Here is a 26,248-nt window from a genome sequence, read left to right on the forward strand (position 1 = left end):
CATATTTAAATTCTTAGTCCGCTGCTACACCCACCATCTTTCTCCTTTCCTCTCTCCACCGCCCCTCACCCCACGCACCAATTCAAGATGATCTTCCATCTGTCCTGGGGTTCCCTGGTCTTTGCTTGTTTTTGTGTTTTGTTAGTTTCTGAAATTTGCCGTCTTGCTTCTCCAGGGTTGGTTCGGGCAGAGGAAGCCGTCAGCCGATGCTAGTTTACCATCTTAGCAGGAACCAGAAGTCCCTGCTAACTCACCCCTCCTGATTCACATATTCCTAAATTCATAACTGCAACAAAGAATGTCTCTCTCTAAATACCAGTTCCATAAAAGAACTCTGATTCTATTTGAGCCATGTGCCCCCTAGTGACCCACATGAGAGAGATCTGTTACCTAGAGAAGGGAGAAAGAAAGGAAAGATGATCTGATCAACCAAAAATCATGACAACCACAGTCCGTTCCAGAATCTACTCTAGTGGTTCAGGCTACAGCTCCCTTTTTTTTTTTTTTTTAGGTGAGACAACCCTTGGTTGACTTACAGATTGCAAGGACCTTCTCAGTTTGCAATCCTTTATTTTTTTAATTTTTAAAAAAATTTTTAATCTGTAGTAGCTGGTCCTCCTACGTGGTCTCCCATCCAAGTACTATCCAGGCCTGACCCTGCTTAGCTTCCAAGATCAGATGGGATCGGGCTTGTTCAGGTTGGCATGGCCATGGAACAAGCTACAGCTTCTTAACTAGTCCCAGTAAATACCCTAATAGAGAACACACACCAGTACTCTCAGGCTTGATTTGATGCAGAGTGCCCCCATATATAGCTTAATATTCCCTCTGGCATATAAAATAAATCAGCTTTAGACTTTTGTCTCACATTAGATGTTTGAATGATGCCCATCTTTCCTATGTTCAAAAAAAGAGAGGGTATAAACTTCTGAAAATTTTTGAAATGTTTTACGCTCTGATGTAACAGGAAAAGACCTGTTTATGCTTGGCACATTCTCCAAGGGACAGTAAAGTATACTTTATAGAGAGCTATAAAACACCCCAAAATGTTATGCTTTATGAACGTATCTGTCATCATTTCAATTTGGCATGATATCAGTGATTTATCCTGGAGATGGAAATGAGCTTGGCAGTTTTGCAGCATTCTGTGTAGCAGAAAGAATATTCTTTGCTTTCTGCTGTGGTGTTTGTGATAGAATATATTATTCTAACAATAAAATATTTGCTAGCTATCTTTGTGTTATGCATAATAGGTAAATATAGTGATTACCCGAGGCTTTAGAACAGGGGGAAGTGGATTTTGTTCGTGGTCTGCTCCCTCCTTTTTATGATCCTGAAAGCCAGCAAGCAGACCAGAAATTGTTTGCTCAGAATTACGCACACACACAAAAAAAACAGCCATGTTTTTAAAGTAAATCAATGAGGCATTAAAAACAGTGCTTGGGAAATCAGAAACCTTTAGAGCAGCAACAGTAATACCTTCCTGGTCTTAAATATATCTACATACATATGGGCACGTATAACAGTTTTTATAGGACATGAAAGGAAATTTATAGGGCATGAAAGGAAATTCTTAGTTGCACTATTGAGGCTTCTAATAAATGTTCAACTAGGTGCTACCCATGTAAAGGGAACAGATTCTCGCCTCCATATCCAAACGGCTTCCCAGTTAGAGGAAATCTCTTCTTCTTATGATCCAAAAGGAATATCTTCCAAAGAAACCCTGCAAAATGCATCATATCATCACAGCTATTTTTACAGAACCTGAAAAAATAATTAATTGCAATATAGTAGGTAAGAAGTTAGTTTAACTATGATTCACGATGTTTCCAGGTCACCCACCTTTTTGACAATGGAGCGACTGTCTTCTTTGCTGTTTTCATGGCGGTCTGGGGTAAGTGTTCTACTTCCATATAACTTGAGTTTCCTTCGTGCTCTGTGATTTGTTCCTTTAGAAATCTGACTTTGGATGTGAAAGGAAGAAGCTTGAGTAAATTCATTTGCTTGTTCTATTAGATATGAGCTACAAAATAATTCAGTTGGTTTATTTAAAAAGTGATTTTATAGAGGAGAAACATATCTGATTTCTCTTAAACCTTCCATTTCATCAGCATTCCATTAATAGAGTAAAAATTCACCTTCTGCTGGAGGCAAAAGTAAAGCTTATTGTACACCAAACGGTCTGTTGAGACTTGAATAACCATCTTAGTAATAAATAGAACTTTCTCCTGTGAATGTGATCTTTTCATCAGGCTAATGTATGAGTATCATCTCTGGATTTCTTCCAGTTATGGTTAAAATGACCCCTTATAAACAAGAGCTACATGCAAGACTGAATCGAATTCTTCTATATAATAAGTTCAAGCCAACAGTCCCATAATAACAAGATGGGATGGGACATTCACTTAAAGAATTATTTAACCCAAAGAAATCACTTAACCTGCTTCTTTGCAAAATAGATTTAATAGAATTTTCTGAGTCAAATAAGTATGAGGCTTAATTTAATAAGAATTTAACAAATTCATAGTGAATAATGAATGGCAGTTACTTTTGGAGAAAAGAATTTATGGAAGGGTAAGTAAACAGTGATAAGAGACAGACTTTTTTATACTATTTATTTGCGGTTTGATTTGAGATTTTTACAATGATTATGAATTTTTCTCTAGAACTTAAAAGACCAAAATCTGAATTTTCGTTGGTACTCTACTAACTTGAGGGTTAGACCCATGTTTTTCCTTCTGCCTGGGTTAAGTATCAGAATCTTCATTATATTCTAGGGCCTAGCTAAAATCTGCTCCAACCAGAAGATATCTTCCTCCTTTGAACTTGCTTAGTGTTTGGTTATCATTCTTTGGGCACTTATATGCATATTACAACTTATCTCCCCTAGGAGGTTTGTGGTCCTCAGGGATCACTGTGGTCACTGGAGACCTCATGTATTTATTTTAAAGACATATTCATATTTGGTGGATGGATGGGTGGGTGGACGGAAAAAATAAAGAAGTGAATGAAAAAGAAATTACCAAAAAGATTTCTCTATAAGACAATGAATGTATTTAAATGGTCAGTTTGAAGAGTGGAAATGTAAAACCTTGTTCTCTAGAGGAGGCTTGTTGTAGATATATTATGTCTTCCCTACCTAGAGATCTTTAAAGGAAAATTGTCACACCCATCACAGCTCTGGTAAAGGGACATATCTTGAATTCTGTGACTACAGCCCCTTTCAGCCAGTGGATATTTGACCCAAGATCAGTCAAACCATAGTTTAGTGAGTGACCTGGAAAAGTCCCTGCACTAACAGGGACTGTCAGGGCCACCCAGAGTCTTATTCTCAAGAATTTGGATTGGGCAATGTGGGTAGAGACGGGGAGTTAGTAGTAGAAATTGACACAGAAGGATTCAGAGAGGGCAGGAGGGAACATGGGAGGGAGAGACTGAGATTGACTATCAGGTAGAAGTAGGGACCAGGAAGAATTATTAGAAGGCACAAATTATGACAAATTGGAATGTAGAGATAAGCAGGAGCAAATAACTAGTGGGGAAGATATAGAAGAGAGGCTGCCAAAGCCAACCGTTAGTCACCTGAAAGAAAATGCAAGACATTCCCCCAAAGAGAAACAGAGAGATTAGTGGGGATCAGTGTGAAAATCTAGTAGGTCTCACATGGCCGAGGTGTCTCAAGCTGCTGGCTTCCGTTTCCTGCCACTGAGTAGGCCTAGCCAGTAATTCCATTGAGATTCCTGCTTCCCTTGGTGGGCCTGTGGAAAGCCCTCACTACTTGTGCTACTTTTAGTGTGTTTCGGTCCCTTGCAAACAAAGGAAGCTAATCAGTAACAGAGTTTTGGCTACTGGACTGAGCTCTCAGGTCAGGAATGTGTATTTGCTTTTTCGAGACCAGATTAGTATCGATAATTATGATCAGGAAGTATAATAACCTATCTAGTGCTTAAGCTTTGCCATGGTTACAAGTGTATTCATTTCTTAAACCAGTGGTTCCCAAACCTTTTCAAGTCCTAGCACACATAGAAAATGATAATGCCCATGGAGGAGGCTGTCTGTGGCCTGGGAGGCTGCTCATGGCCTGGGCACTAAGTACCCTACCCCTAGCCAACTCAAGGGCTGAAGGAGTTATTACCTCTTGCAGACCTATAGTCCATTCCTGTCATACCCATTGGGAAGCTCTGCTTTGGGCTAGTAGTCTGCCATGAAACGAGTTAATGCTTCTATATAGAGAGTTGTATTCTGGAAGAATTACTATAAAAAACTCCCCTACCCACATCATTATTTCACTCATTTTAGGCATCCTTTGACTGAAATAATGTTTACTTCTCCCACAGTTTTCCCTCCCCCGCCCTACCCCCCCCCCCCACCCCGAGACTATATGTAGAAGTAAAATTCCGATATGATGATATTTGTCTGCTAGGCAGAGGCTGTCATCTCTTCCACTCCTCACCCAGTACCACCATTACGGAGGGGATTGCATTCCTTCCTTGCAAATTGGAATGTCTTAATGCTGAGCATAATAAATAGGTTTTATTTTATCCCTGCCAACCTCAGCTGATTGGCGATAGCTACCTGGAGGATGGAGTTGAGAAGTCTGAGGTTGCAAGTAGGTGGATTGGAAATTTGACAGTTGTGCCTTGGAGGGTACTCGGTAAGAATCTGATAGATGTTTTATAATAACCTTTGGGCACAAAGGAACATTTTAGGCTCACTCCAGGCAACACAAGCATGGAATCATTCATCCTCTGAATTGCTTTGTTTTAGTTGACAACTTATTGCTTAAATCTTATATTATTCCCAGGAAAAGAATGATTTACCCCAGGTGTTTCTTTGTAGATAGGGCTATGTTTTTTTGCAGAAGTATGGAATGGCCCGTTATAATAAGTTATAATAATACACTAATTGAGGGATTACTATATGCTGGACACTGTCCTAAGCATTGTACAGTATCATCTCAGTTAATCTTTGTAGCAGTCTTTGAGAAAGGTACTACTATTCTTGCTATTATCCTCACGTGCTAGATGAGGACACTGAGGCACTAGCAAGAAAGTGGCAAAGCCCAGAGTTAAACTGGCAAGTCTTGGCTCTTGCTCTTTATGCCTAGGATAATATACTGTTTATAACCCTGTTTGCTTCTGCTGCAGAGAACTGAGCTTTCAGACAAAGGGCCCCATTAGATACCCTTTGTGATGGTAATGTTCGACCAAAGCTCATCTGAAGGGGCCCAGTTTCATAGCCTTGGGATCATCCTTGTTGACTGACAAGTTACAGCATTTAAGAAAACAAATTTTATTTTCGAGAAGTTGCTATATTTGGAGATATTGAGAATAGATGTAAGTAGTTTATAAGACCTCCGAAGAGCCAGGTTGATGTATTTGTTGTTGCCTTTTGCTTCCTGTGCTCACCAGAGCGGGAAACAATGAGGTTCCATGTGGAACCAGTCTTAGCAGTCGGTTAGGGCCTCAGTGTGGAGTTAGAAAACTTGTCACAACTCTACCACCTTTGTTCACGGTCACACACCTGTGATAGCAGAGTCTCCCGGGTACCCTAGAGGCATCCACTGAGCCTAGGGCTCTTTTCTCAATGCTCATTTTTATTCAGAAAGATTCAAGGGACAAAACAGTTAAGGCCTAAATTAGCTTCTCTCCCTAGGAAAAAAAAATGAGTCATTAGGGGGTTAGATGTTGGCAGAGAATTGTCAGCAAGAGGATTATTTCTCTCTGGTCTTCATTTTTTTCTTTTTTCTATCCTTCCTTTGTTTTTTTTTTTTTCTCACTTTCAGTGTTGCCAAAATTAAATTATCTCCAGTAAACAAACTAATCGAGGTTCTCAGAGCTCTCCCATCAAAATAACAAAAATGTGGTTATTTGAATGCAAATTCAAAGATTCTGTATATGGTCTTGTCAGGAATTCGTAAATGAAGTATGTCTCGTTTTTTTTAATATAAATTTTATAATAATCGGCCTTTTATTTCTAGATATTTACACTAATTTTATCTTTTATAATATTATTTATATGTTCAACAAAAAGTGGTAGTTGTATATTCAAAAGAAGAGAAGGTATATGTTTACTAAATGCCCATTAGATGTGTAGGTGCAGTCACACATGATACCTCCTCATCAGTTTCCTAAGGGCGACGTAACAAAATACCACAAACTGGGGGGCTTGAAACAACAGAAATTCTTTTACAGTTCTGGAGGCTAGGTTCCCCCCCCCCCCAAAAAAAAAAAATCAGTGTGTCAGCAGGGCTGGTTCCTTTGGAGGGCTCTGAGGAGGAATCTGTTTCCGGCCTTTCTCCAGGCTTCTTGTGACAGACAGCGATCCTTAGCATTGCTTGGCTTGTAGATGCATCATTCCAGTTTCTGCCTCCATCTTCACCTGCATTCTCCCTGTGTCTATATCTTCACGTGCTGCATACCACAGGACTTTTGTGCCACAACAGAGAACCATGGCTTCAGCCTGTAGGCAACAGAAAGTCAACCAAAGTTGGAAGCTGGCGAGTGACATCATCAGTTGTGTTTGCAAAATAACTATGGCAACAGTGTTCAGAGGGGTGAAAGTGGAGACCAGTACATAGCAGGTAGCCACTTAGAAGGCTGTTCTAGTGTTTAGCCAAAATATTATGCAGATTTGACTTCAGGAAAAAATCTGAATTGCAGGGGGGAAAAACCCTTGTATTTAACTATGTTTTTCTTGCTTTAGTTATTTATAATAGGCAAGAATTGGGACTAACCTAAATATCTAACAATAGAAGAATGGTTAAGGAGATTATATGCAGCCATTAAAAATTAGACTTTCAAAGCACATGATAACACAAAACTTGTATTTAAATATTTGTTAAATGCGGAATATAAAGTACACAAGTAAAATATGGTTTCAGGTATATTAAATACTAATGAAAACAGAAATTTTGTCATAATATTAATGGAGGTTTCTGGCTGATGAGATGATGGGAAGTCTATGTCAGCTTTATATTTAGGTATAATTTACATAAAGTAAAATCCAGTGATTTTAAGTGTATGCTTTGACAAGTTAAATGTGGATAGTGAGGTAAACATTACCATAATGGTGATTTAGAACATTTTTTTTTCTCTAGAACGTTTCCTCATGCCTTTGCAGTCAGACTCTTTGCAGCCTCTAACCTGCTTTCTACCACAACAGTTTCACCTGTTCTAGATCCTATGCAAATAGAATCAATCCATATTTAGTGTTTTGCATCTGGCTCCTTTCACGAAGATTAATGCTGCTGAGATTCATTTATGTCATTGCATATGTCAGTAGTCTGTTCCTTTTTAGTACAGAATAGTGCTAAATTTGTTTATCCGCTTATTAATTAACGAACATTTAGATCTAATCCAGTTTTTAGCTCTTGTAAATAAGCCTGAGACTCACTGTATGTTATGCATTTTTTGCATATTTGCATAAAAGCCTTTGTATCTATTTTTCTTAGGGAAATAATTAGGAGTGGCAGTGCTGGATCACGGAATAAGTGAATGTCTAACCATATTAAGTTGTTTTCCAAAGCGACTGTGCCATTTTGCATTCCCAACAGCATTATGTAAGAGTTCCGTGTTTCCTACATCCTCACAAATACTTAAAATTATCAGTCTTTATCATTACAGTCATTCTAGTGGGTGAATAGTGTTATCTCCTTATAGTTTCAATTTGTATTTCCTTAAAGATTAGTGATGTTAAACATCTTTTTATGAACTTATTTGCAATCTGCACATCTTTGATGAAGTATTTGTTCAAATATTTACCTGTTTGTTATTGGGTTGTTTTATTTTTAGGTTCAAAGAGTTCTTCGTATTTTCTAGTTAGAAGTCCTTGATCATACATATCTTTGCAAATAGTTTTCCTAGTTTGAGGCCTGCATTTTTATTTTCTTAATGGTATCTTTTGAAAAGCAAGAGTTTTTACTTTCGATATATTTCAATTATGATTTGTTTCCTTTTAAGAATTTTCTTCCAACCTCAAGGTCCCTAAGATCTTCTTCTTTGTTTTCTTCTAGTTTATAGTTTTAGCCTATAGTTTTAGCTCAGATATTTAGGTTAGCGAGTTATTTCAAGGTGAGTTTTGCATGCAGCGTAAACTAAAAGTCAGGGTCATTTCTTGGCACGTATGGATATCCTATTATTTCAATAATACCTATTGAAAGGTTGCCATTTTGTTTTCAAATTTTCTTGGCATTTTTTTTGGTTAAAATTAATTGGCCACATATGTATGGGTGTAAATCTGGAATTTCGTTCTATTTACTCTATATTTTTATGACAATGACACAATTGTTATAGCATAATAGTAAGCTTGAAATCATATTCTTTAAAAAATTGTTTGGCTATCTTATGTCCTTTGAATTTCCATGTAAATTTTAGAATCAACTTCTTATTATTTACCCAAAAAAACCCTGATATTTTGATTGTGTTTGAGTTGAATCAATGAATCAATTTGGAAAGATTAAAAACTTAATATCAAATACTTCTGTCACTGAACATTATTTAGCTTTTTATTTAAGTGTTCTATAATTTTTTCTAAACATGTAACATCATTTTTAATGTACAGGTCTTGCATATTTTTAGAAAAATTTCCAGAGTTATATTGCCTAATACTCCAATTACATATATGTTAGATCACTTAGTATTGTCCTACAAGTTATTTATGTTTTGTTTACATTTTTAGTCTTTTTAGCCTTTGTTTTCTTCATATTTCTTTTGTATTGTTTCTATTAATTTGCCTTCAAGTTCATTGATCTTTTCTTCCGATAAATCTAATCTTCTGTTAATCCTACCCAGTGTATTTTTCTTTTCATATCTTACATTTTTTATCTCAGATCTCAATCAATCGAGTCTTTTTATATCTTTTATTACTCTCCCCATTGTGCTCATGTTTCTTCTACCTTTTTGGCATATGAAGTTTATTTATAATGGTGGTTTTATCATCCTTGCTCTATTATTTATGTCAGTTCTGGGCACACAGTCTGAGATTGATTAAATTTTCTCCTGGTTATGGCTTTGATTTTCCAGCTTATTTGCATGCTTTGTAATTTTTAATTAAATGCTGGAAAATGTTGAGTTTTGGGTTTTGTTGTGTTCTCTTAGTGTTGACTTTATTCAGGCATGCAGCTAATTTACATGGAGCCCACTTTGTTCTGAGACTTATTTTCAGCTTGTTAGGGTAAGTCCAAGGACCCACTACTAATTTATGACCTTCATGAGGCCTCCTACGATAACTTATGTATTACAACACATCCCCACTCTGATTAGTGGGATTGTGAACTCCCTCCAGCTGTCTGTGAGCTCCGGGGGACTGTTTTGTTACCAATAAGCAGCCCTGTACAGTTTCACCTGCACACATGCCAAGAGTGGAGGGCACCTCATTATTAATCTGGAGCTTTCTTTCAGTACAGTTCCCTCTTCTCTGGTACTCTGCCCACAGATTCTTAACCAAGTGGGCCCTCCCTACTCCAATCTCTGTCTCCTCGACTCAGTAAGACCACTGCCCTCTGTTTTGATTCCCCCTGCTTGATCTGTAGCCTGGAAACTGCCTCCAGACCATAAGATGGTACAATCCTAGGGCCCCCCTCACTTATTTCTTTTTTCTCAGGGATCATAGTCCTGTACACTCTCTTGTCCAGCATTGATAACAGTTCTTTCTTATATCATAACAGCTAATCCTCATGAGTGGAAGTGAAAGCCCTCAGTCTGCTATATAGTTTGGTAGTTTTTTTTTATAGGAAGGAAGGAAGCATACCCTCAGACAGGGGCTCAGAGAATTGTGGTTCCTTGGGGGGAATTGCCATGATCCATTATGTCTCCTCAGCTTTACCAGTTCAGAAGCACTGTAGGAATACACAGAGTTAAATTGACTTGAGGATACAGATACCTTGTCTAAATTGTACAGATACCAGTGCATAATCCAGATTGTGAAAATACAAGTAAGTGATAGTGAATACCACGTAGTAACAATCTAGAGCACCTTCTTCCTGTGTGAGGATGCTTGGGAAACCAAATTAATCATCAGTGTTGTTTGAGCATGAAAATCAGTGCAGCTAGCAAATTCCCTAACATATCAAAGCATGCAATTAATAATTGTTAAGCGAATGGAAGAGGGGAGCAAGAACTATTTTTTTTTTTCAGTTTGTTTAGTCATCCTTAGCCCATTACATACAACACCCATAGAGACTGGTTCATGTCAAGACACCCTTCTAATGTCCTACATTAGCTTCAACTCTGCCTAATTTGTGTTCATAAATCCTTGTTTTTCTTAAATTACAGATTGGCCGTCCCCTACTGGGACACACTGACTCTCTCCAGAAAATATTTCAATACGAGTAATTAATAGTCAACTTCTTAATGTGTGGTCAGTCACATTCCTTTTCTTCCAGTGTCCTGAAATTACCCTCTCATTGGCATTTTAGGGTGTTTTACATACTTTCTAATCACTCATTTACATTCACTTGTATTATTACTGCCAATGGTCTACCTCAGATGTTATAGTTAGCGAACCTGTAAAATTATTCTGTTTGGTCCTTACCAATTTTAGAAATATACAAATAAACTGTTATCATTTTGAAGTTGGGATAGTTCACATGAAGATATATTTTATAATTTTTCTTGAAAAAAAAATGTATAGATCTGGCCGTAGTAGTCAATGGGAACTAAGGAACACCCACCACTTTACATGGTCCATGCACTTCCCAGTTTGTTCCAGTCCCCCCACTCCCTGTTGTGTGGTTTTCTCTTCTAGGTTTTGTACTAATCTGGCCCTTTTAGCATCTGAGTCTGTGCCTGCTGGCTAAGCTGATTCATTTTGTGAAGATTTTACAAGTTAAGCTCTCAAGAGGAATGAGGTCATTCCTCTAAGTTCTTGGAGAGTACATCATTGTAACTCTTCAATTCCTCCTCCAAATGAACCTTCTCAGAAAGTTGTAAGGGAATAAAAAAATATGAAGCCTGTTAGTATGATTAATTTCACTTCTTTGAAAAGGAAATTAGTTTTGGGAGAACAACGGCTAAATGTGTTTATGAAGTAAGTCATTCTACTTTCCAAGAAAGAAATAGGACTGTCTTGACCAGGTGTCTGAAAATGCTTTGAGTCATCACTTTCCAGGTCACCATTCTGAATTAAAAACTATCCTTTCATGTGTACTGCCAATTTTATTGCTGGCCATAGCTCAATTCTTGTTTTTATACAAACAGATGGAACATAATATTTTGAAGAAAAATAAAATAGAGTTTCGAATCTTTAAGCTCCTTGTTCTTTCAAAGTCATTCAAAAAAAATGCCTTTAAAATTATTTTCTAGCATTAGACATCATTCTCCTCTGGACTATCGGTGTAGACATTTTCAAAAGGAAGAATCGAATTAGGCCTTTTAATGCCTATCGTATTATCAGAAGGCAAAAATTGGCAGTGTTCTATCTCTGGCAGCTTTGGGAATAAGTGTAGGCTTTTCCAGGCCTCCTAGAAGAAGATGATAGATCCGAGGATAGAGATTAAATGCCAGGCTCTCACGATGAACCTATAACCCTGGGACTACTTTTGTATCTATAACTGGTTTCAGCAAAGTGGTGCTATAATTGGAAGAATAGGATTTCTTTTGTCTTTATTTCTGGCTCTTCTCAATTCATTCAAAATAAAAGTTTCCAGATTAAAGTATGGTCAGGTAAACTAAGACTCAGGCAGGTAGCACCTCTGCCTCCTACCCTAAATGCCAGGGTGCTCTTAGTCATTGCAATAGCCCAAAACAACTCTGTTGTCGGTTGGATTGTGTCCCCCAAAAATTGTATGTTGAAATTCTAACCCCTGGTATGTATTATAATATGACCTTATTCAGAAATAGGGTCTTTGAAGATGTAATCAAGTAAAGACGAGGCCATACTGGATTACAGTCTGACTGGTGTCCTTTCAGGAAGAGGAAATGGAGAAACAGACACTGACCAGGAAGAATGGCACATGATGACAGAGGCAGATATCAGAGCAGGGCCCCTACAAGCCAAGGGATGGCAAGGATTTCTGGCAACCACCAGAATCTAGGAGAAGGGCATGGAACAGACTCTCCCTCGGAGCCTCCAGTGAGGAACCAGCCTCACGAACACCTTGATTTCAGACTTCTAACCTTTAGGACATGAGTCATAACTTGTTGTTGGGAGAATTAAGCACATCCTGTGTGACTCCACTAGTAAGGGACTCTTGGAAGCTTGCACCTGGTTGCCTCCAGACTTTGCCTTTTTTCTTTGCTGATTTTGCTTGATCTCCTTTTACTGTAATAAATCTCAGTCAGCCATGAGTACCACTGTATACTGAGACCTGTGCGTCTTCCTAGCGAATCATCAAACCTGGAGGTAGTCTTGGAGACCCCTAATACAACAAGACTCATAGGAAGGACTCCAGTGGAAATGGCTGCTTAATGTTAGCGCTTTTATTAACCTTTGAAGACATCTATTTATTTCAATTTCCCTCTTCTAGAATTAAACACTTGATTATTTTAGTCGCGGCTTTCGTAAGTGTAACTACTTGAATTCTTCATGTTTTAGAAAGTCACTGTGGTATATACACAATTTACTATGTAATAATACCCAAGGAGGTCTGGGAAGAACCCCATATTCAAATACATTAATTTGGCTGCTTTCAATGTATGGGTATTCTCGGATGAACGGAGACGATAAGTAGCTTCATGTTAGCCCATGTCAGAGCATGCCACAAGATGGTTTGTACCAAACTGAGGGGGGGGGGAGTTAGAATTCTAGAGCATTTGAATTTTGGCCTTGCAGATAGGGGTCATAGACCTGTTTTGCCACCCCTCTTGTGCTTGGCAGGAAATGGAGAAATAGAAATGTTAATTGATTTCCCGGTGGTAGTATAGCTTGTATCTGAACTAGATTTCAAACCTAGTAATGAATGTCTAAATCACATGCCAGAGAGCTCTTGACTATTACCCAATACTGTCTTTTTAGTTACTTATTTAAAAAAATATGTGTTGTGTGTCTGAATACTGCTAACGAGGAGGTCACGTGAGGGTGAGACAGAATAAGAAGGAAGAAAGTAATTATCTCTCTTTGGAATGGTCATTTGGATATTTACCTTTCCTCATGAAAGTGATTTCAAATATATGATGTATATTTGCCTATGTAAGCGTAAGTACACAGCGAGGCTCAACAGAGAGCCACCAACTCCATCTCCTAGGCTGTCCCATGATATCCTTAGTTACAGTCATCCTCAGAGTTTTACTGTGTGTATGCTTGTGTGTCCCCTCATTTGGCTTGTGAATTCCAAGCAGCAAGAGTATATCCTGATTATTTTCTTTATCTCTGCCATTGAACAGTGCTCAGGAATTCATTTGAGCAGATTTTTAAAATAGAACTCAGTAGAGAGTTACTTTGGCTGGATGGGGGTAACCTCCAGGCTTCCCTGAGTGGGGAAGCCAGCACTTGTTGGAAAAGGTTCTTAACAGAATTTACACACATTTGCCTTCAGTGTGACAATAAAGGGGTGGTTTGGAGAAAAGGAAAAGCAATAGGACTTCTTCCTCCAATAAAATAACTTCTTCAATGAAATAGTAAATCCATTTTACATAGTAGCTATTGCTGTGAGGAGCATTTAGGTGACAAGTAATCACTGCCAGTCAGATTCATGTGAACTGTTAAGTTTTACTTTTACCTCTCTGTCCCTACCTGCCCTTCACTTTTAAGGATAACTACTATATCAGTTAGAAAGATTTTGGTAACCTAATTTTCTGTATCCTTACATCCTGGGAGCCTTTGTCATTCTATTAAGTTGTTTCTGCCTCCACTTGCAAATCAGCTTAATTTAATTCTAAATGAAGTATTGAATTTTTCATTCTGCTTGATACAAGCTTAATAATTCTCAGAAAACAATCCTAGCTACATTAAGTTTAGGTAGAAATTCTGGTATTCAAGGATGTTTACACAAACAACTGTCATTCTTTGCAATGGCTTCATTATTTAGCGACACGGTTAACAGCATTTTTTATTTGAAAATGTCTTTGTCATCCTCTGCTTGTTTCAGCGACAGTTTTCCTGGAGTTTTGGAAAAGACGACGAGCAGTAATTGCTTATGACTGGGATTTGATAGACTGGGAAGAAGAGGAGGTTTGTATCATTTACCTCAGAATTTTAAAAAAGCAAATCACCAGGAAACACACAGTCACCTTGAGTTATCACTCTCTGCTCTGTGACAGAAGTCAGGTTTACTCATAAAGCATTTCTAGTATCTGTCTTGGGAAGAACTGCAAGAAGTATAAAAGCTACCAGATTCCAATTGGTTAGTGGAATAAAAGTCTATGGCTAAGTAAAGCATTTCACTTTTAGGTAGAGATATCCAAGGAATTGGTGATAAGATTTGTTTAGTTTTCTTGACTATTATCCATTTCTTTACTTGAGCAGCAGGAGGGTAGCAGTTTTACAACCGTAGGCACATGGAAGCAAACCTCCTATGGGAACTACTCCCAGGAAATAATTCAGTGAGCCTCAGGACCCTGGACAGTGCCCAGATGTGCACAGGCTGAGAAGTGGACCATGCCGAGGATAAACCACTTCTCAGCCAGCCAGCCGGCCTCCTTGGTGGATGTTGCTAAATGCGGGGCCGGGTCTAGATAAAACTGTGTAGGAGAGGTAAACTCAGCCCCTCAGACCTCCCTTTCTCATCACATTTTCCAGCCCCATCACTCTCCGTCACCCACTTCTCCACCAATGCACTGTGCCCTCTTCTACCCTGTGTCTGGTCTTTATAGTCTCTTCTTGTCCTATTCCTGTCAAAAATCTTCCAAGTACCCATGCTGAGTTTGATGACCAAGTAGGGACACTACCTCCTTTGATGGTCGATCCAGACTTGAACTCCTCTTTCCTTTGTGACATCCATTACCTCTTGCCTCTAGTGAGTCTCATTTCCTCAGAGCCTTAGTGTGCCAGTAAATCAGATAAACTAGTCACATATGATGTAATAATGGGTATTAATGGGTTTACTCCTTCCAAGAGACATACATATATATTTTATATATTGAAAGGAATCTTCTAGAAACAGAAATGATCATTTTAACCCTGTGGTAGGAATGGTAGGGGAGATCATTTTGAGAGGTGCTTTGTTTTTCTTCAGATCACATCTTGTGAATAACTGCCTTTTCTCCTCATGCCCACAAACACATTTGGGTAGCTATAGACCTAGAAGCAATGCTGGGATTTTCAGCAATCCTTGTTCCTTTCTTAAGGCCTCTCTCGTGTAAGCATTCTTTTTCCAGAAAACGATTTTGAAGAAACTGCCCAGTTAGCTCTGGAGTTTTCTGACAGCAACCAGTCTGCATTTAGGACTTCCTCCTGGGTGAAGCTCTTCTGCTGGTTCTTGTTACAGGTGTTCATGGGAGCGACATTCAAATGAGAGAGAAAATGTTCTTTCCTGGGAACTTGAGTCACCACTAACAACTATGTCATCTGAGACAAATAACTTCACCTTTGGAGTTTTTTCATTTATAAAGAAAAGAGGTGTCTCAAAATTTTTCTCTTGCAGCTATAAAGTGTGGCCTTAAGTAATCTTGACACAACCAATCTAAAAGTCCCTTGTGAATCTGGAGTCTTCTGTCTTCCTAGCCCTGTTAAAAAGCTTGGAGCACTAAACCATTCTTTCAGTCAGCATACACTTGGACAGGAACCTACCTCAGTAGCCATGTGCACTTCCAGTTCTCAGTTTGGGCAGCTTAAACAACAGAAATGTATTGTGTCACAGTCCTGGAGGCTGGAAGTCTGAGACCAAGGTATTGGTAGGGTTGGTTTTTTCTGAGGGCTGTGAGGGAAGGCTCTGCCCCCAGCTTCTCTCCTCGGCTTATAGATGGCCATCTATTTCCTGAGCGTTGTCATTGTCTTTTCTCTGCAAGTGCCTCTGTCTAAATTTCTTCTTAGGATACTAGACATATTGGATTAGGGGTCACCCTAATTATCTCATTTTAACTTATTACCTTTGCGCAGAGCCTGTCTGCAAATACAGTCACATTCTGAGGTGCTGGGAGTTAGGAATTTAATATATGAATTTTTGCGGGGGACACAGCGCAGCTCATAACACTGGGAAGACAAACCCCATTCCGTGATTGGCCTCAGTTCCTGGATGATTAACTCAGGGACTCTTGGTGACACAGCTTGATTAATTAAAAGTTTCCCACAGAAACAGAAGATTCTAGGTCCGTTCTGTTTCAATCCTCAAGTATAACTTCCTAAAATAAATGAAAAGAGGCAGAAGCTGTTTATAATTATATCTCCCCTGCACCTTCCCCATCACCTGCTACTGAGTGAAGGTCCAGCATTGGGCTTATCCTAAAGCAGGAGCCAGGATGCCCTTCCTTCTGCATGGGCTGTGCTCGTTTATCCAAACCATGCCCAGTCTTTATTGCCTGTTTTCTGTCAGCACCTCCATCCTGGTCTTGAGTGTTTCTGCCCGGACTAACTCAATCTCCATTTCACCAGAGTTTCTACTCATTTTCTCTCTCCCAAGACACTCAAATGGAACATGTACTTAATTAGCTGGACCACTTGAACATACCCATTCGCTGATTACCTTTTCCTGATCTCATAATTACTTCTTCGTTGGAAGCTTTTCATATTAGGTGGGGTTCAACTAATTGAAATAAAATCTCAGCTTGATTTAGAATTAGAGGAGCTTTGATTTTAGCTGCATTTGAAAAGTATTTGTTTTCAATACCAATTAAAAATACATTTAAAATCTGTGGTTAAAGGAGAATAACTTCTATAGGAGCTAATTTTTTAATAAAATAGATCCACCATGTTTTTAGCTGCCTGAATTGAAAAAAATATTGTAGAAAACTAAGAATTACGTTACCATTATATCTGACAAAATGAACTCTGAACATTTTGCTGTTCATAAGCTTTCTTGGTCCTGGTGTTCCTATCATTTCCTGGTAATAAAAGTAAAAGCTTATTAGTCGTTTCAGACCACTAGAGACAGGGCAGGTGGTTCTTTTTCTCATTCTCAGTTTCTTCAAGCATAATTTAATAAGATGACAGACATTTAACTATTAGTCTAAATCACATTGCCTTGATAATAGTAAGTCTAGATCATTATTTTTTAGATTTTCTTCAAGTGGCCAATTTCCAAACATTTCTACCTGGGTCTCAGCCCACCTCATTGATTGATTAGTGTGGCAGCTGTTGACTCAGTTTTCCCAGGAGATAATGATTTTTTGTTGTTGTTATTGTGTGTGCACCTCTTCAGAGCATAAAAATGTGTCTGCTCATTTTTTAGGAAGAAATACGGCCCCAGTTTGAAGCCAAGTATTCCAAGAAAGAGCGGATGAATCCCATTTCGGGAAAGCCAGAACCTTACCAAGCATTTGCAGATAAATGCAGCCGACTGATCGTTTCTGCCTCTGGAATATTTTTTATGGTTTGAAACTGTTTTACAAAACTCTTTTGTTTCATAAAGTACAAACGTATCATGATAACAACTATAACCATATCAGGCATTTGTTTACGTAGTTCCATACGACATTTTTGCATGTTCTTTTATTCCTCACAACTCCATGGGGTGGTCAGGGATGGTGGTGTTGTCTCTGTGTTACAGATGGAACAATGGAAATTCCAAAAGACTAAGGGGCTTTTTCAGGTTAGCCACTAAATAGCCAGTAAATAGCCAAGAGCTCAGATCCTCTATTTTAATCTGATGTTCTTTCCACTTGCTTCTCTATGCCATGCGGAAAGGAACTAAAAATATGAGATAGGGTCTACAGCAGTTTTTTTTCCAAACTTTTTTTTTTATTACCATGCCCATGTATGAAATACATTCTCTGTCATGACTCAGTATATTCTATGCAAATAGGTCTATAAAACTAAAATAGTGAAATAGTGCTCACCTTTACGATGTGCTAAGAAACCCTGATTTTTTTTTCTTATGATAGTCTTTTTTTTAATGCCAGCTATAACTCCCTAAAATTGATTTCCAGACTCACTAATAGTTATATCAATTTGAAAAATACTACCTTGAAGCTGGGTGGTTAGCTTTTCCTAAAAAGAAGTCATTTTTGCAATCAATGTTGACTTTGTTAATTACAAAACAAAACACATGCAGAGTTTTCAAAAATGTCATTTTAGAACAATAAGAGGTGATTAGGATTCTCTTTTCCTTTTTTCAAATGGCAAGTGTGTAAAGATACATCCTAGATCATTAAAATGAGGACAAGACTACAGCAAATGCAGACGATCTACTCTTCTTTAGCTAGAAAGAGGGAAGACGAAAGGGTAAGCAGCGTGGCCGAGAGTCCCTCAGCTCAGATCAAGATTCATATCTATGCCCTTCTGTAGACACTGCTTTGTAAGCAATTGTGTCATGCTTTGCCTTCTGTAAGTACATTCATGCTTGTTGTCTTGGTTTTTGTTTCTCACAACAAGACCTGTAGATATAGATTAAGCTTTCTTTATTCTACCTAGAGCATAGGAGGCTAAAGCCATGGAGAGGACAAGCTTACTTCCCAAGGTCACACTGTTAGGTAGTTGCTGAGCCAGGACTCAGACCTGACTTCCTTCGGAGTCCAGAGAGCTGTCCATCACACCATATTGCCACCCTTGTCTGAAATTCAATGTAGATTTCACCTATCCCCCTATCAACAGGACTAGGATTAAAATGTGGACTTTATTTTGTTGTCGTTTGTTGTTATTTTGTTGTTATTTTGGCCAGTTTCAGATAGGGTTCATGCTCCAGGTTTTAGAGCATATCACTCATAGCCAAAAATGAAGTTTGTGTAAGACAGAGTAATGCTTCTATGAAGAAAGAAATCTGTAAGTCAGCAGAGGCCATCCAGAGGCCTAGCTTTAAGATCCAGTGTTTGATAACTAAGTAGGCTAAGCTCTCTATTCTGATACATTGAGTCACCTATTGAAAGTCACAAAACTTTCTGGAGTCTCAGATTTCCATCATTTTGCAGGCAAAGAAGGCATGCTGTGCTCTTCTCTAACACTATGAACTCTTCAGAGAAAGACGCGCCAGTTCAGTCTGTATTTATATCTAATTAATAAGAGGTTATGCACCTATCACAAAGTTGGCTTATTCAGCAACAAGTAACTGAATACCTGTAATTATGCTAAGTTGCTGCAGAAACCATGGTGAGCAAAAACAGGTACCACCCCCGCCCTGATGGAGGGAGACCAGCAGTAATCAGACTGACAAGTTGTTACAAATTATAGGTGGGTACCATAAAATAAACAAAAAACCTGAGGAGTAATGAAAAGCTTTAATTTTGAAGTGGTTCTTGAGCTGACATGTGAAGGATGAGCAGGTGTTAACCAGGCCGTGTGCATATTTGGTAGGGAAATAGGTGAGTTGGCATTTTAGGCAAAGGAAATAGTCTTGAAGAATAAAGGTACTTAGCCCATATTGAAATAACAAGAGAAGGTCTGGGGTCCCCCAAGGGTGGGGAAAGTGGCACTCAGTGGGGCTGAAAAGCATCTTGCAGGTCACTAAGGGCTTTGCTGTTTTATCCAGAGAGTGAAGGGAAACCAACAATTAGTTCTAAACAGAAAAGGGACATTGTAAGATTTCCATAGTGAATATCTGCTTATCTGCGCAATCTAATATTCTGCTTAATAGATGTTACCCCGTAGCTTTCAAGTACTATTCTTCGAATAACAAAGAAAAGACAAATAGACAAGAGAGAATATGAAGAGTGTGCATTTTGTTGTGGTTTGTTGAGTCAGTGCCATCGTCGCTTTATTTTCTTCTGTCTTCAGACAGAAGGTGATTAGGATTCTCTTTTCAGGTGGCGGGAACCCTCTGCCTGCAACATTCCACAGCAGTGCTCACTGGGTCTCCTCTTTCTTCCTGCCAGATCTGCGTGGTGATCGCCGCTGTGTTCGGGATCGTCATTTATCGGGTGGTGACTGTCAGCACTTTCGCTGCCTTCAAGTGGGCGTTGATCAGAAATAACTCTCAGGTTGCAACCACAGGGACTGCCGTGTGCATCAACTTCTGCATCATCATGTTGCTGAATGTGGTAAGTGAGCTGCAAAGTAACTGGTCAGGTGCATAAAATATGTGAGCTGCATGTGACAGTTTTCTTCTGTCACTTCGGGGACCTGGTCTTACAGAGTCCTGCGGCACTGGTGGCCTGGCAGGAGAGATGCACTCAGGTCTGGGAATTAGAAGGTTTAAGGCAAATCTAGGCTCCCCTATTTCCCGTGGTTATTTGGTTGGGCAGGGTATTCTCTCTGAATCTTAGTCGCCTTATTCAATAAGATCATACTATGTACCCTTTAAGGAAACTTAGACAAAGAATGTGTTTTAAAAGCCCAGCTCAGAATCTGTGACTTAGTTCAACAGTGTTGGTTCTCCCTTCCTTTGTTTCTGAATGATGCAAAGGTCGCCAGCGTCCAAAGCAGTCTTTGAGATAACCCTCCAGGGGACATATCAGGGTGATATGTGTTGCTTGTCTTGATTTCAGGCTTTTTTCAGTTGTATATTTCAGTTTAGATGTCTCCCCTGAACCCCAAACTGCCTAATGGATCATCCTCACCTTACATATTCAAACCCAGACTCTCCATCTTCCTTCTGGAATCGGCTCCTCCCTCAGCCTCCGCGTTGCAGGTGCTCAGGCTGAAAACCTTGGCATTATCCATGCCGCCTCTGTTTCTCTCATCATCAAACCCTTCCAGAGTTTGATCCCCTCTCACGCATCCCCAGCTCCCACCTGGGTTGTGGCCGTTCCCTCCGTACTGGGCTCCCGGCCACCACGTGTGTTCCCCACAGTCTAGGCTCCTCACAATAGCCAGAGCGAGTTTCTTACACCGACGTTAACTCATGTCACTGCCCTGTTCACAATTTCCAGTGGCTTTCCTCTCGCTCCGAATAAAAGTTCACGTTTTCACATGGCCTCTGGGTCTCTCCCCCAGCTGGCCCCAGTGACACCTCTGACCTCGTCTCCTCCCTGCTTCTCAAACACTGGGATGTCCAGGCATGCTCTCACCCTAGGACTTTCTGCTTGCTCTTCTCTCTGCCTGGAATATTCTTCCCCACCAGGTCTGTATAGCTTGCTCCCTTGCCTCCTTCAGGTCTTTGTTCAATTTTTTTTTCTAATTAATTTGCATTATGGTGACATTGATTAACAAAATCCAGTACGTTTCAGGCCAACTGTTACTTTCTAATGGCTTCCCTGGCCATTCATTTTAAAATCGTGACTGACTCCTGCCATCTGACTATATCCTCCTTGCCTGCTTTATTTGTCTCTCTGGCACTAATCACCACCTCATATGCTATGTTTTAAATTTCATTTTGTTCATTATCTGTCTTCTCTGTTGTGATGTAGGCCTATGAGGGCAGAAACTTTTGTCTATATTTTTTTTTTACCGTTATTGCTTCCGTGTGTCTGGAACAGGGCCTGCTACATAGGAGGCTTTCAGTACATTGTGATTATTTGAAGAATGAAAGGTAATGACTGACATTTTTAGACTTGAGGTCAACCTTCATATAAAAATAATGACATTAGAAATTAGTAGTAGGAAATATATGAGATAATGTATGTGGAGTGCCACGTACAGTGCTAAGCCTGGAGAATTCATTATACCGTGTCATGAATCTGGGCCATACTGCTGAAATGTTGTCATCACTAGTAAAGGGCTTTCCAAAGGCCAAATAATTTAATACTGTTATAAACTCAGTCTTATCTACTCAGATTGCTATTTCTAGCTCTTTAAACAATCCTAAAGTCTATAACCAATAAGTTCTGATTCTGAAGAGCATTCAACCTACCTGGTAATAAAGAAGTTTATGATTCTTAGGTGAACTATTAATCAGCAAGCTAATGAAATATAGGTCATTTCTTCTCACTATTAATAAAACACACAGGAATTTATTACTTTAGGGGCGGGGGGGAAAGCTTCAAAATCCAGAAGTTATAAAAATGAAAATAGAGCAGTGGCTGATCGTTTTGACATGACGATTGTGTAACTGCTTGGTCAAGTAGGTGTTGAAAGTGGGTGTTTGGCACCCCCTGGCCCTGCTCGCCACTCAGCTAGTCTCAGAGTAGACTGTGCAATACACATCGTGAAGGGCAGTGATCACAGTGAAATGAACCAAACAGCCAGAGCAGTGAGAGTCTGCATCCCGGTAGGATGTGATGAATTAAAGCTTACTGTATTTTTTTTTTATAATAACTTTCCTCTAAAGTCTGATTAAAATTTAATTTATACATCTTAAATTTCTGCGTACATGCAGTGAGTCTATAAATACATGTTTGCTCGTATGTTTCGAGCAGGTGCCAGTGTTTGTCAGGGTAATCCTTCATTTAGCGGGAAGTCACTTATTCAGCAATCCCTACTTCATAAGACACAGCTTAGAAAAGAAACAATGAACTAAAAATGAAGAAGGAAGCATAGGGAGTGGGACACGTATATGGTTCTGGACATTACAAAGCACATACTATGTGCTGGGCACTAGACTAGTAGGCATTTCATATGTTTTATCTACCAAGGGGTTTCAGAGTCACCAAAATGGATGATGCAGAGTCCATACCCTAAAGCTAACATTTGTTATTCTTACGAATGACCTTAAGGTATATTTTTATTTATTTTAGATACAATGTGAATACCTTTGGTGGTCTGATTTCTCAGCCAACATCAAACTAGGAAAACGAAAGGTTACTAAAGAATACTGACAAGGCAGGACAGGAAATGACAAGCCATAGCAAGGGGAAGGAGAGGAAATAAAAAATATACATAGGAATTCTCAAAACAATGTCATTCAGGACCCTTTTGTGCAGGAACCATTTGCGTTATCCTCCTTGGGCATCTCTGATGACATCCCCATCCCCCCACACAGGTTTACGTCCTGTCTTATGCCCTGAAGCTCTGCAGGTTCCATTGTGAAGGCAGCCAAGTGTGTAATATAGTTTGGAAAGACTCATCAGAATATCTAAAAAAAAAAAGCAAATATCATATAAAGGACAGACGATAGGCTAATAGGCTAATGGACTGTAATGTAGCTTTGATCAGTTTAGTGCTAAACTACTGACTTCTTAAATTACTCAGTTTTCATGACTCAATGATATGGTTTTTTTATAGCTATATAAATTGTTTTCAACTACTTAAAATTTCAGCCACACTGATTTTGCAAAAGGTACTATTTATACATTCATCATTAATACTTTTTTATTAATTGAATACAAAAATCTTGAGAGTAGATCGGTTTTTAATGTATGTTCATTAAGGCCTCTAACTTTTAAATATTACTGTTATAGATCACATGCCTTTTTCTTTTTGCTAGACTTGTCCAACACTGATTAAAGAAGCAGGCTTATAAAGGATGCTTATTTTTAGATTTGACGATATATATTTACTCAATGTGTACTTTAAAAAAAGTTCACATTTTACAAAAGTGTCTCGGATCCTAACAAAATATTATGCCTCTTAATGACTGGTTGAGGAGCACTTACTAGTTTTCATTTTATTTCTTTTCCTAAAAAATAAATATTTCAAAGACGAAGTGAATAGGTTGGGTTTTCTTGCTCCTAGTCATGCGGCTTCAATTCCATTCTGTTTCACTAGCAACCAAAGAACATCTAAATATTGCAAGCTAAAAATGCCAACAGAGGATATACCCCAGGAGGAGACTAAAAGTTATTACTGTTCTATTCAACCATACCAATTGAATCAGGTATTTCATTATACCATAAATAGTGAAAACCGCAATGTCTTGTTCAAAAAAAGGAGTAAACCACAAAATATGGCTTACAATCTCAGATACATTGATTGGGAGAACAAAATCAAATTAGTAGTACTCTAATCAGAAGCTTCTTTTAGAAATACGCTTAAGATCAGAAAGCTTTCTGTCAGTTACAGATTTTAACATTTGCAATTTGTAGCATCGGTTTGGAAACTTAGATTTTTCCACCGCTCCTATCAGAAACACCCATGGTTTTTTTTATCTCAACTGCCTACTGAGAAATCAGATTCCAGAAACCACTCATCTGAACATCTGTTGCTGACCTTCAGTCTCTCTGTTTATGTGACCTTTCCTGCTTCCTGCCACTCAGAACCTGTCTCTCTTATCTTCAGTGTATGTATAAAGTTTTCATAGATGCCACAGATCCCTACTTTGTCTTCATACACTTATTTTTCAAAAGGTTACTATTAATCACATTTCAACTCCTGTGCTGTTCTTTTTACAAATTCCATTTTTTTTCAGTGTCCAATCCAAAATAACACTGGCATGTCACCAGCTCCCAAGACCTTTGAGACGAGTGTGCAAAGTGAGGCAGTTTGACAAATGTATGTCAACTTAAAAGATATCAAGGGTAAACTACATAATCAAAAACTGTGTTTTTGAGAAAAAGTTATCTCAACAGTTAAATATAATTTTCCTTGATAAATACAGAATTAAGTAACTTTAATGACAGAGTATGATTGTAATAGTAAAATAGATTCGATTAAAACATGTCTTAATCTGTTGTTTACCAGTATTTTATTTTTAAGATGAAATTAAAATGTGTGACTAATCTATACCACGGGATTTGTGATTGCAAATTCTACTAAGCTATTTTAACATTGGACTCTAGAGTTGGAGGTTTTATACACAAAATTTGATTCTGTGGCATTAAAAATATATCTTACCGTAGCAAACCATAGTCATTGTTGAAAGTTAAGAGATGTAAAATCTGAATATTTTTCCTGTTTCTGTAGTTATCAGAAACCTTGGAAAAGAGAATTCAAAAATTAGGAAGGACTTTAAGATCGATGAGTCCAATACCCACTCTCGTATAAGGAACTAGCGGCCTGAAGAAGAGATGAGATAATGTGCCCAAACCCCACAGCTTGCTGCTGGTCAAGTTATAATTCCAGTCGGGGAAATTTTATTATTTTGTTGTTGTTTTTTCTTTTTTCTTTTTTTAATAATGGTGAGATTGGTTAACGAAATACAGTAAGTTTCAGGTGTACAATTCAACAGTAAGGCATGTATATTGTATCGTGTGTTCACTGCCAATGTTAGATTTCTTTCTGTCACCACATGTTTGACCCCTCCTACCCGACCTACCTCTCCCTTTGCCCCTTCCCTCTGGTAACCACTAGTCTGTTGTCCATGTCCATCAGTCTCTGTCACTTTCAGGTTTATATCCCACACATAAGTGATATCATGTGATTTTCAACTTTTTCTGTCTGGCTTTTCTTAGCACGATTATCTTAAGGTTCATTCATGTTGTCATAAATAGCAGTATTTCATCTCTTCTTATGGTTGAGTAATTTTCCATTGTATATATGTACCACAGCTTCTTTATCCAATCATCTATCATAGGACATTTCAGTTGCTTCCATGTCCTGGCCACTGTGAATAATGCTGCTATGAGCATAGGTGTGCAAATATCTTTTTGGATATGTATTTTCAAGTCTTTAGGGGTAAAGACCCAGTAGAGGGATTGCTGGATCATATGGTAGATCAATTCTTAGTTTTTTGAGGAACCCCCATACTGTTTTCCATAGTGACTGTACCAATTTGCAGTCCCACTGGCAGTGTATGAGGGTTCCTTTTTCTCCGCATCCTCCTCAACACTGTTATTACTAGTCCTGTTGATTATAGCTATTCTACCAGGTGTGAGATGGTATCTCATTGTGGTTTTGATTTGCATTTCCCTCATAGTGATGTCGCGCATCTTTTCATTTTTTTTTTTTTTTTTTTTTTGGCCATTTGTATATCTTATTGGGAGAAGTATCTGTTCAGGTCCTCTGCTCATTTTTTGATCGGCTTTTTTTTTTTTTATTGTTATTGAGTTGTATGAGTTCTTTGTATATTTTGGATATTAGGCCCTTATCGGAGGTGTTGCTTGCAAATATATTTTCCCACTCGGATGGTTGTCTCTTTGCCTTGTCGATGGTTTCTTTTGCTGAGCAGAAGCTTTTTAGTTTGATGTAGTTCCATTCATTTATTTTAGTTTTTATTGCCCTTGCCTTTAAGGTCAAATTCATAAAATCTTTAAGTCCCAGGGTCCTTGAGTTTAGTTCCTATGTTTTTTCTTTTATATATTTTATTGTTTCAGGTCTTATATTCAGGTGCATAATCCATTTTGAGTTAATTTTGGTGTGTGGTGACAGGCAACAGTGTAGGTGACTTTCCAGTTTTCCCAGCACCATTTATTGAAGAGGCTTTCTTTTCTCCACTGTATGTTTTTAGCTTTTTTTGTCAAAAATTATTTGCCCACATAAATATGGGTTTACTTCTGGAGTCTCAATTCTGTTCCACAGGTTCATGTGTCTG

General features: G+C 38.6%; 1 protein-coding gene and 1 pseudogene across 11 annotated transcripts in view; one reads left to right on the forward strand and one right to left on the reverse strand.

Annotated features, from left to right (window-relative positions):
• The window catches only part of ANO4 (anoctamin 4), a 322,241-nt gene that overhangs the window by 260,827 nt on the left and 35,166 nt on the right, over positions 1–26,248 (forward strand). For all 11 annotated transcript variants that reach the window (XM_036237351.1, XM_036237354.1, XM_036237349.1 and 8 more), the window contains 4 exons: positions 1,834–1,894; positions 14,027–14,109; positions 17,264–17,404; positions 19,839–20,003. In XM_036237351.1, coding sequence (XP_036093244.1) covers positions 1,834–1,894; positions 14,027–14,109; positions 17,264–17,404; positions 19,839–20,003 — 450 coding nt within the window. The remainder of the gene's footprint in view (positions 1–1,833; positions 1,895–14,026; positions 14,110–17,263; positions 17,405–19,838; positions 20,004–26,248) is intronic.
• Positions 598–716, reverse strand: LOC118614274 (annotated as a pseudogene).

The sequence above is a fragment of the Rousettus aegyptiacus genome, unplaced genomic scaffold (assembly GCF_014176215.1).
Source record: "Rousettus aegyptiacus isolate mRouAeg1 unplaced genomic scaffold, mRouAeg1.p scaffold_m13_p_2, whole genome shotgun sequence".
Lineage (NCBI taxonomy): Eukaryota > Metazoa > Chordata > Mammalia > Chiroptera > Pteropodidae > Rousettus > Rousettus aegyptiacus.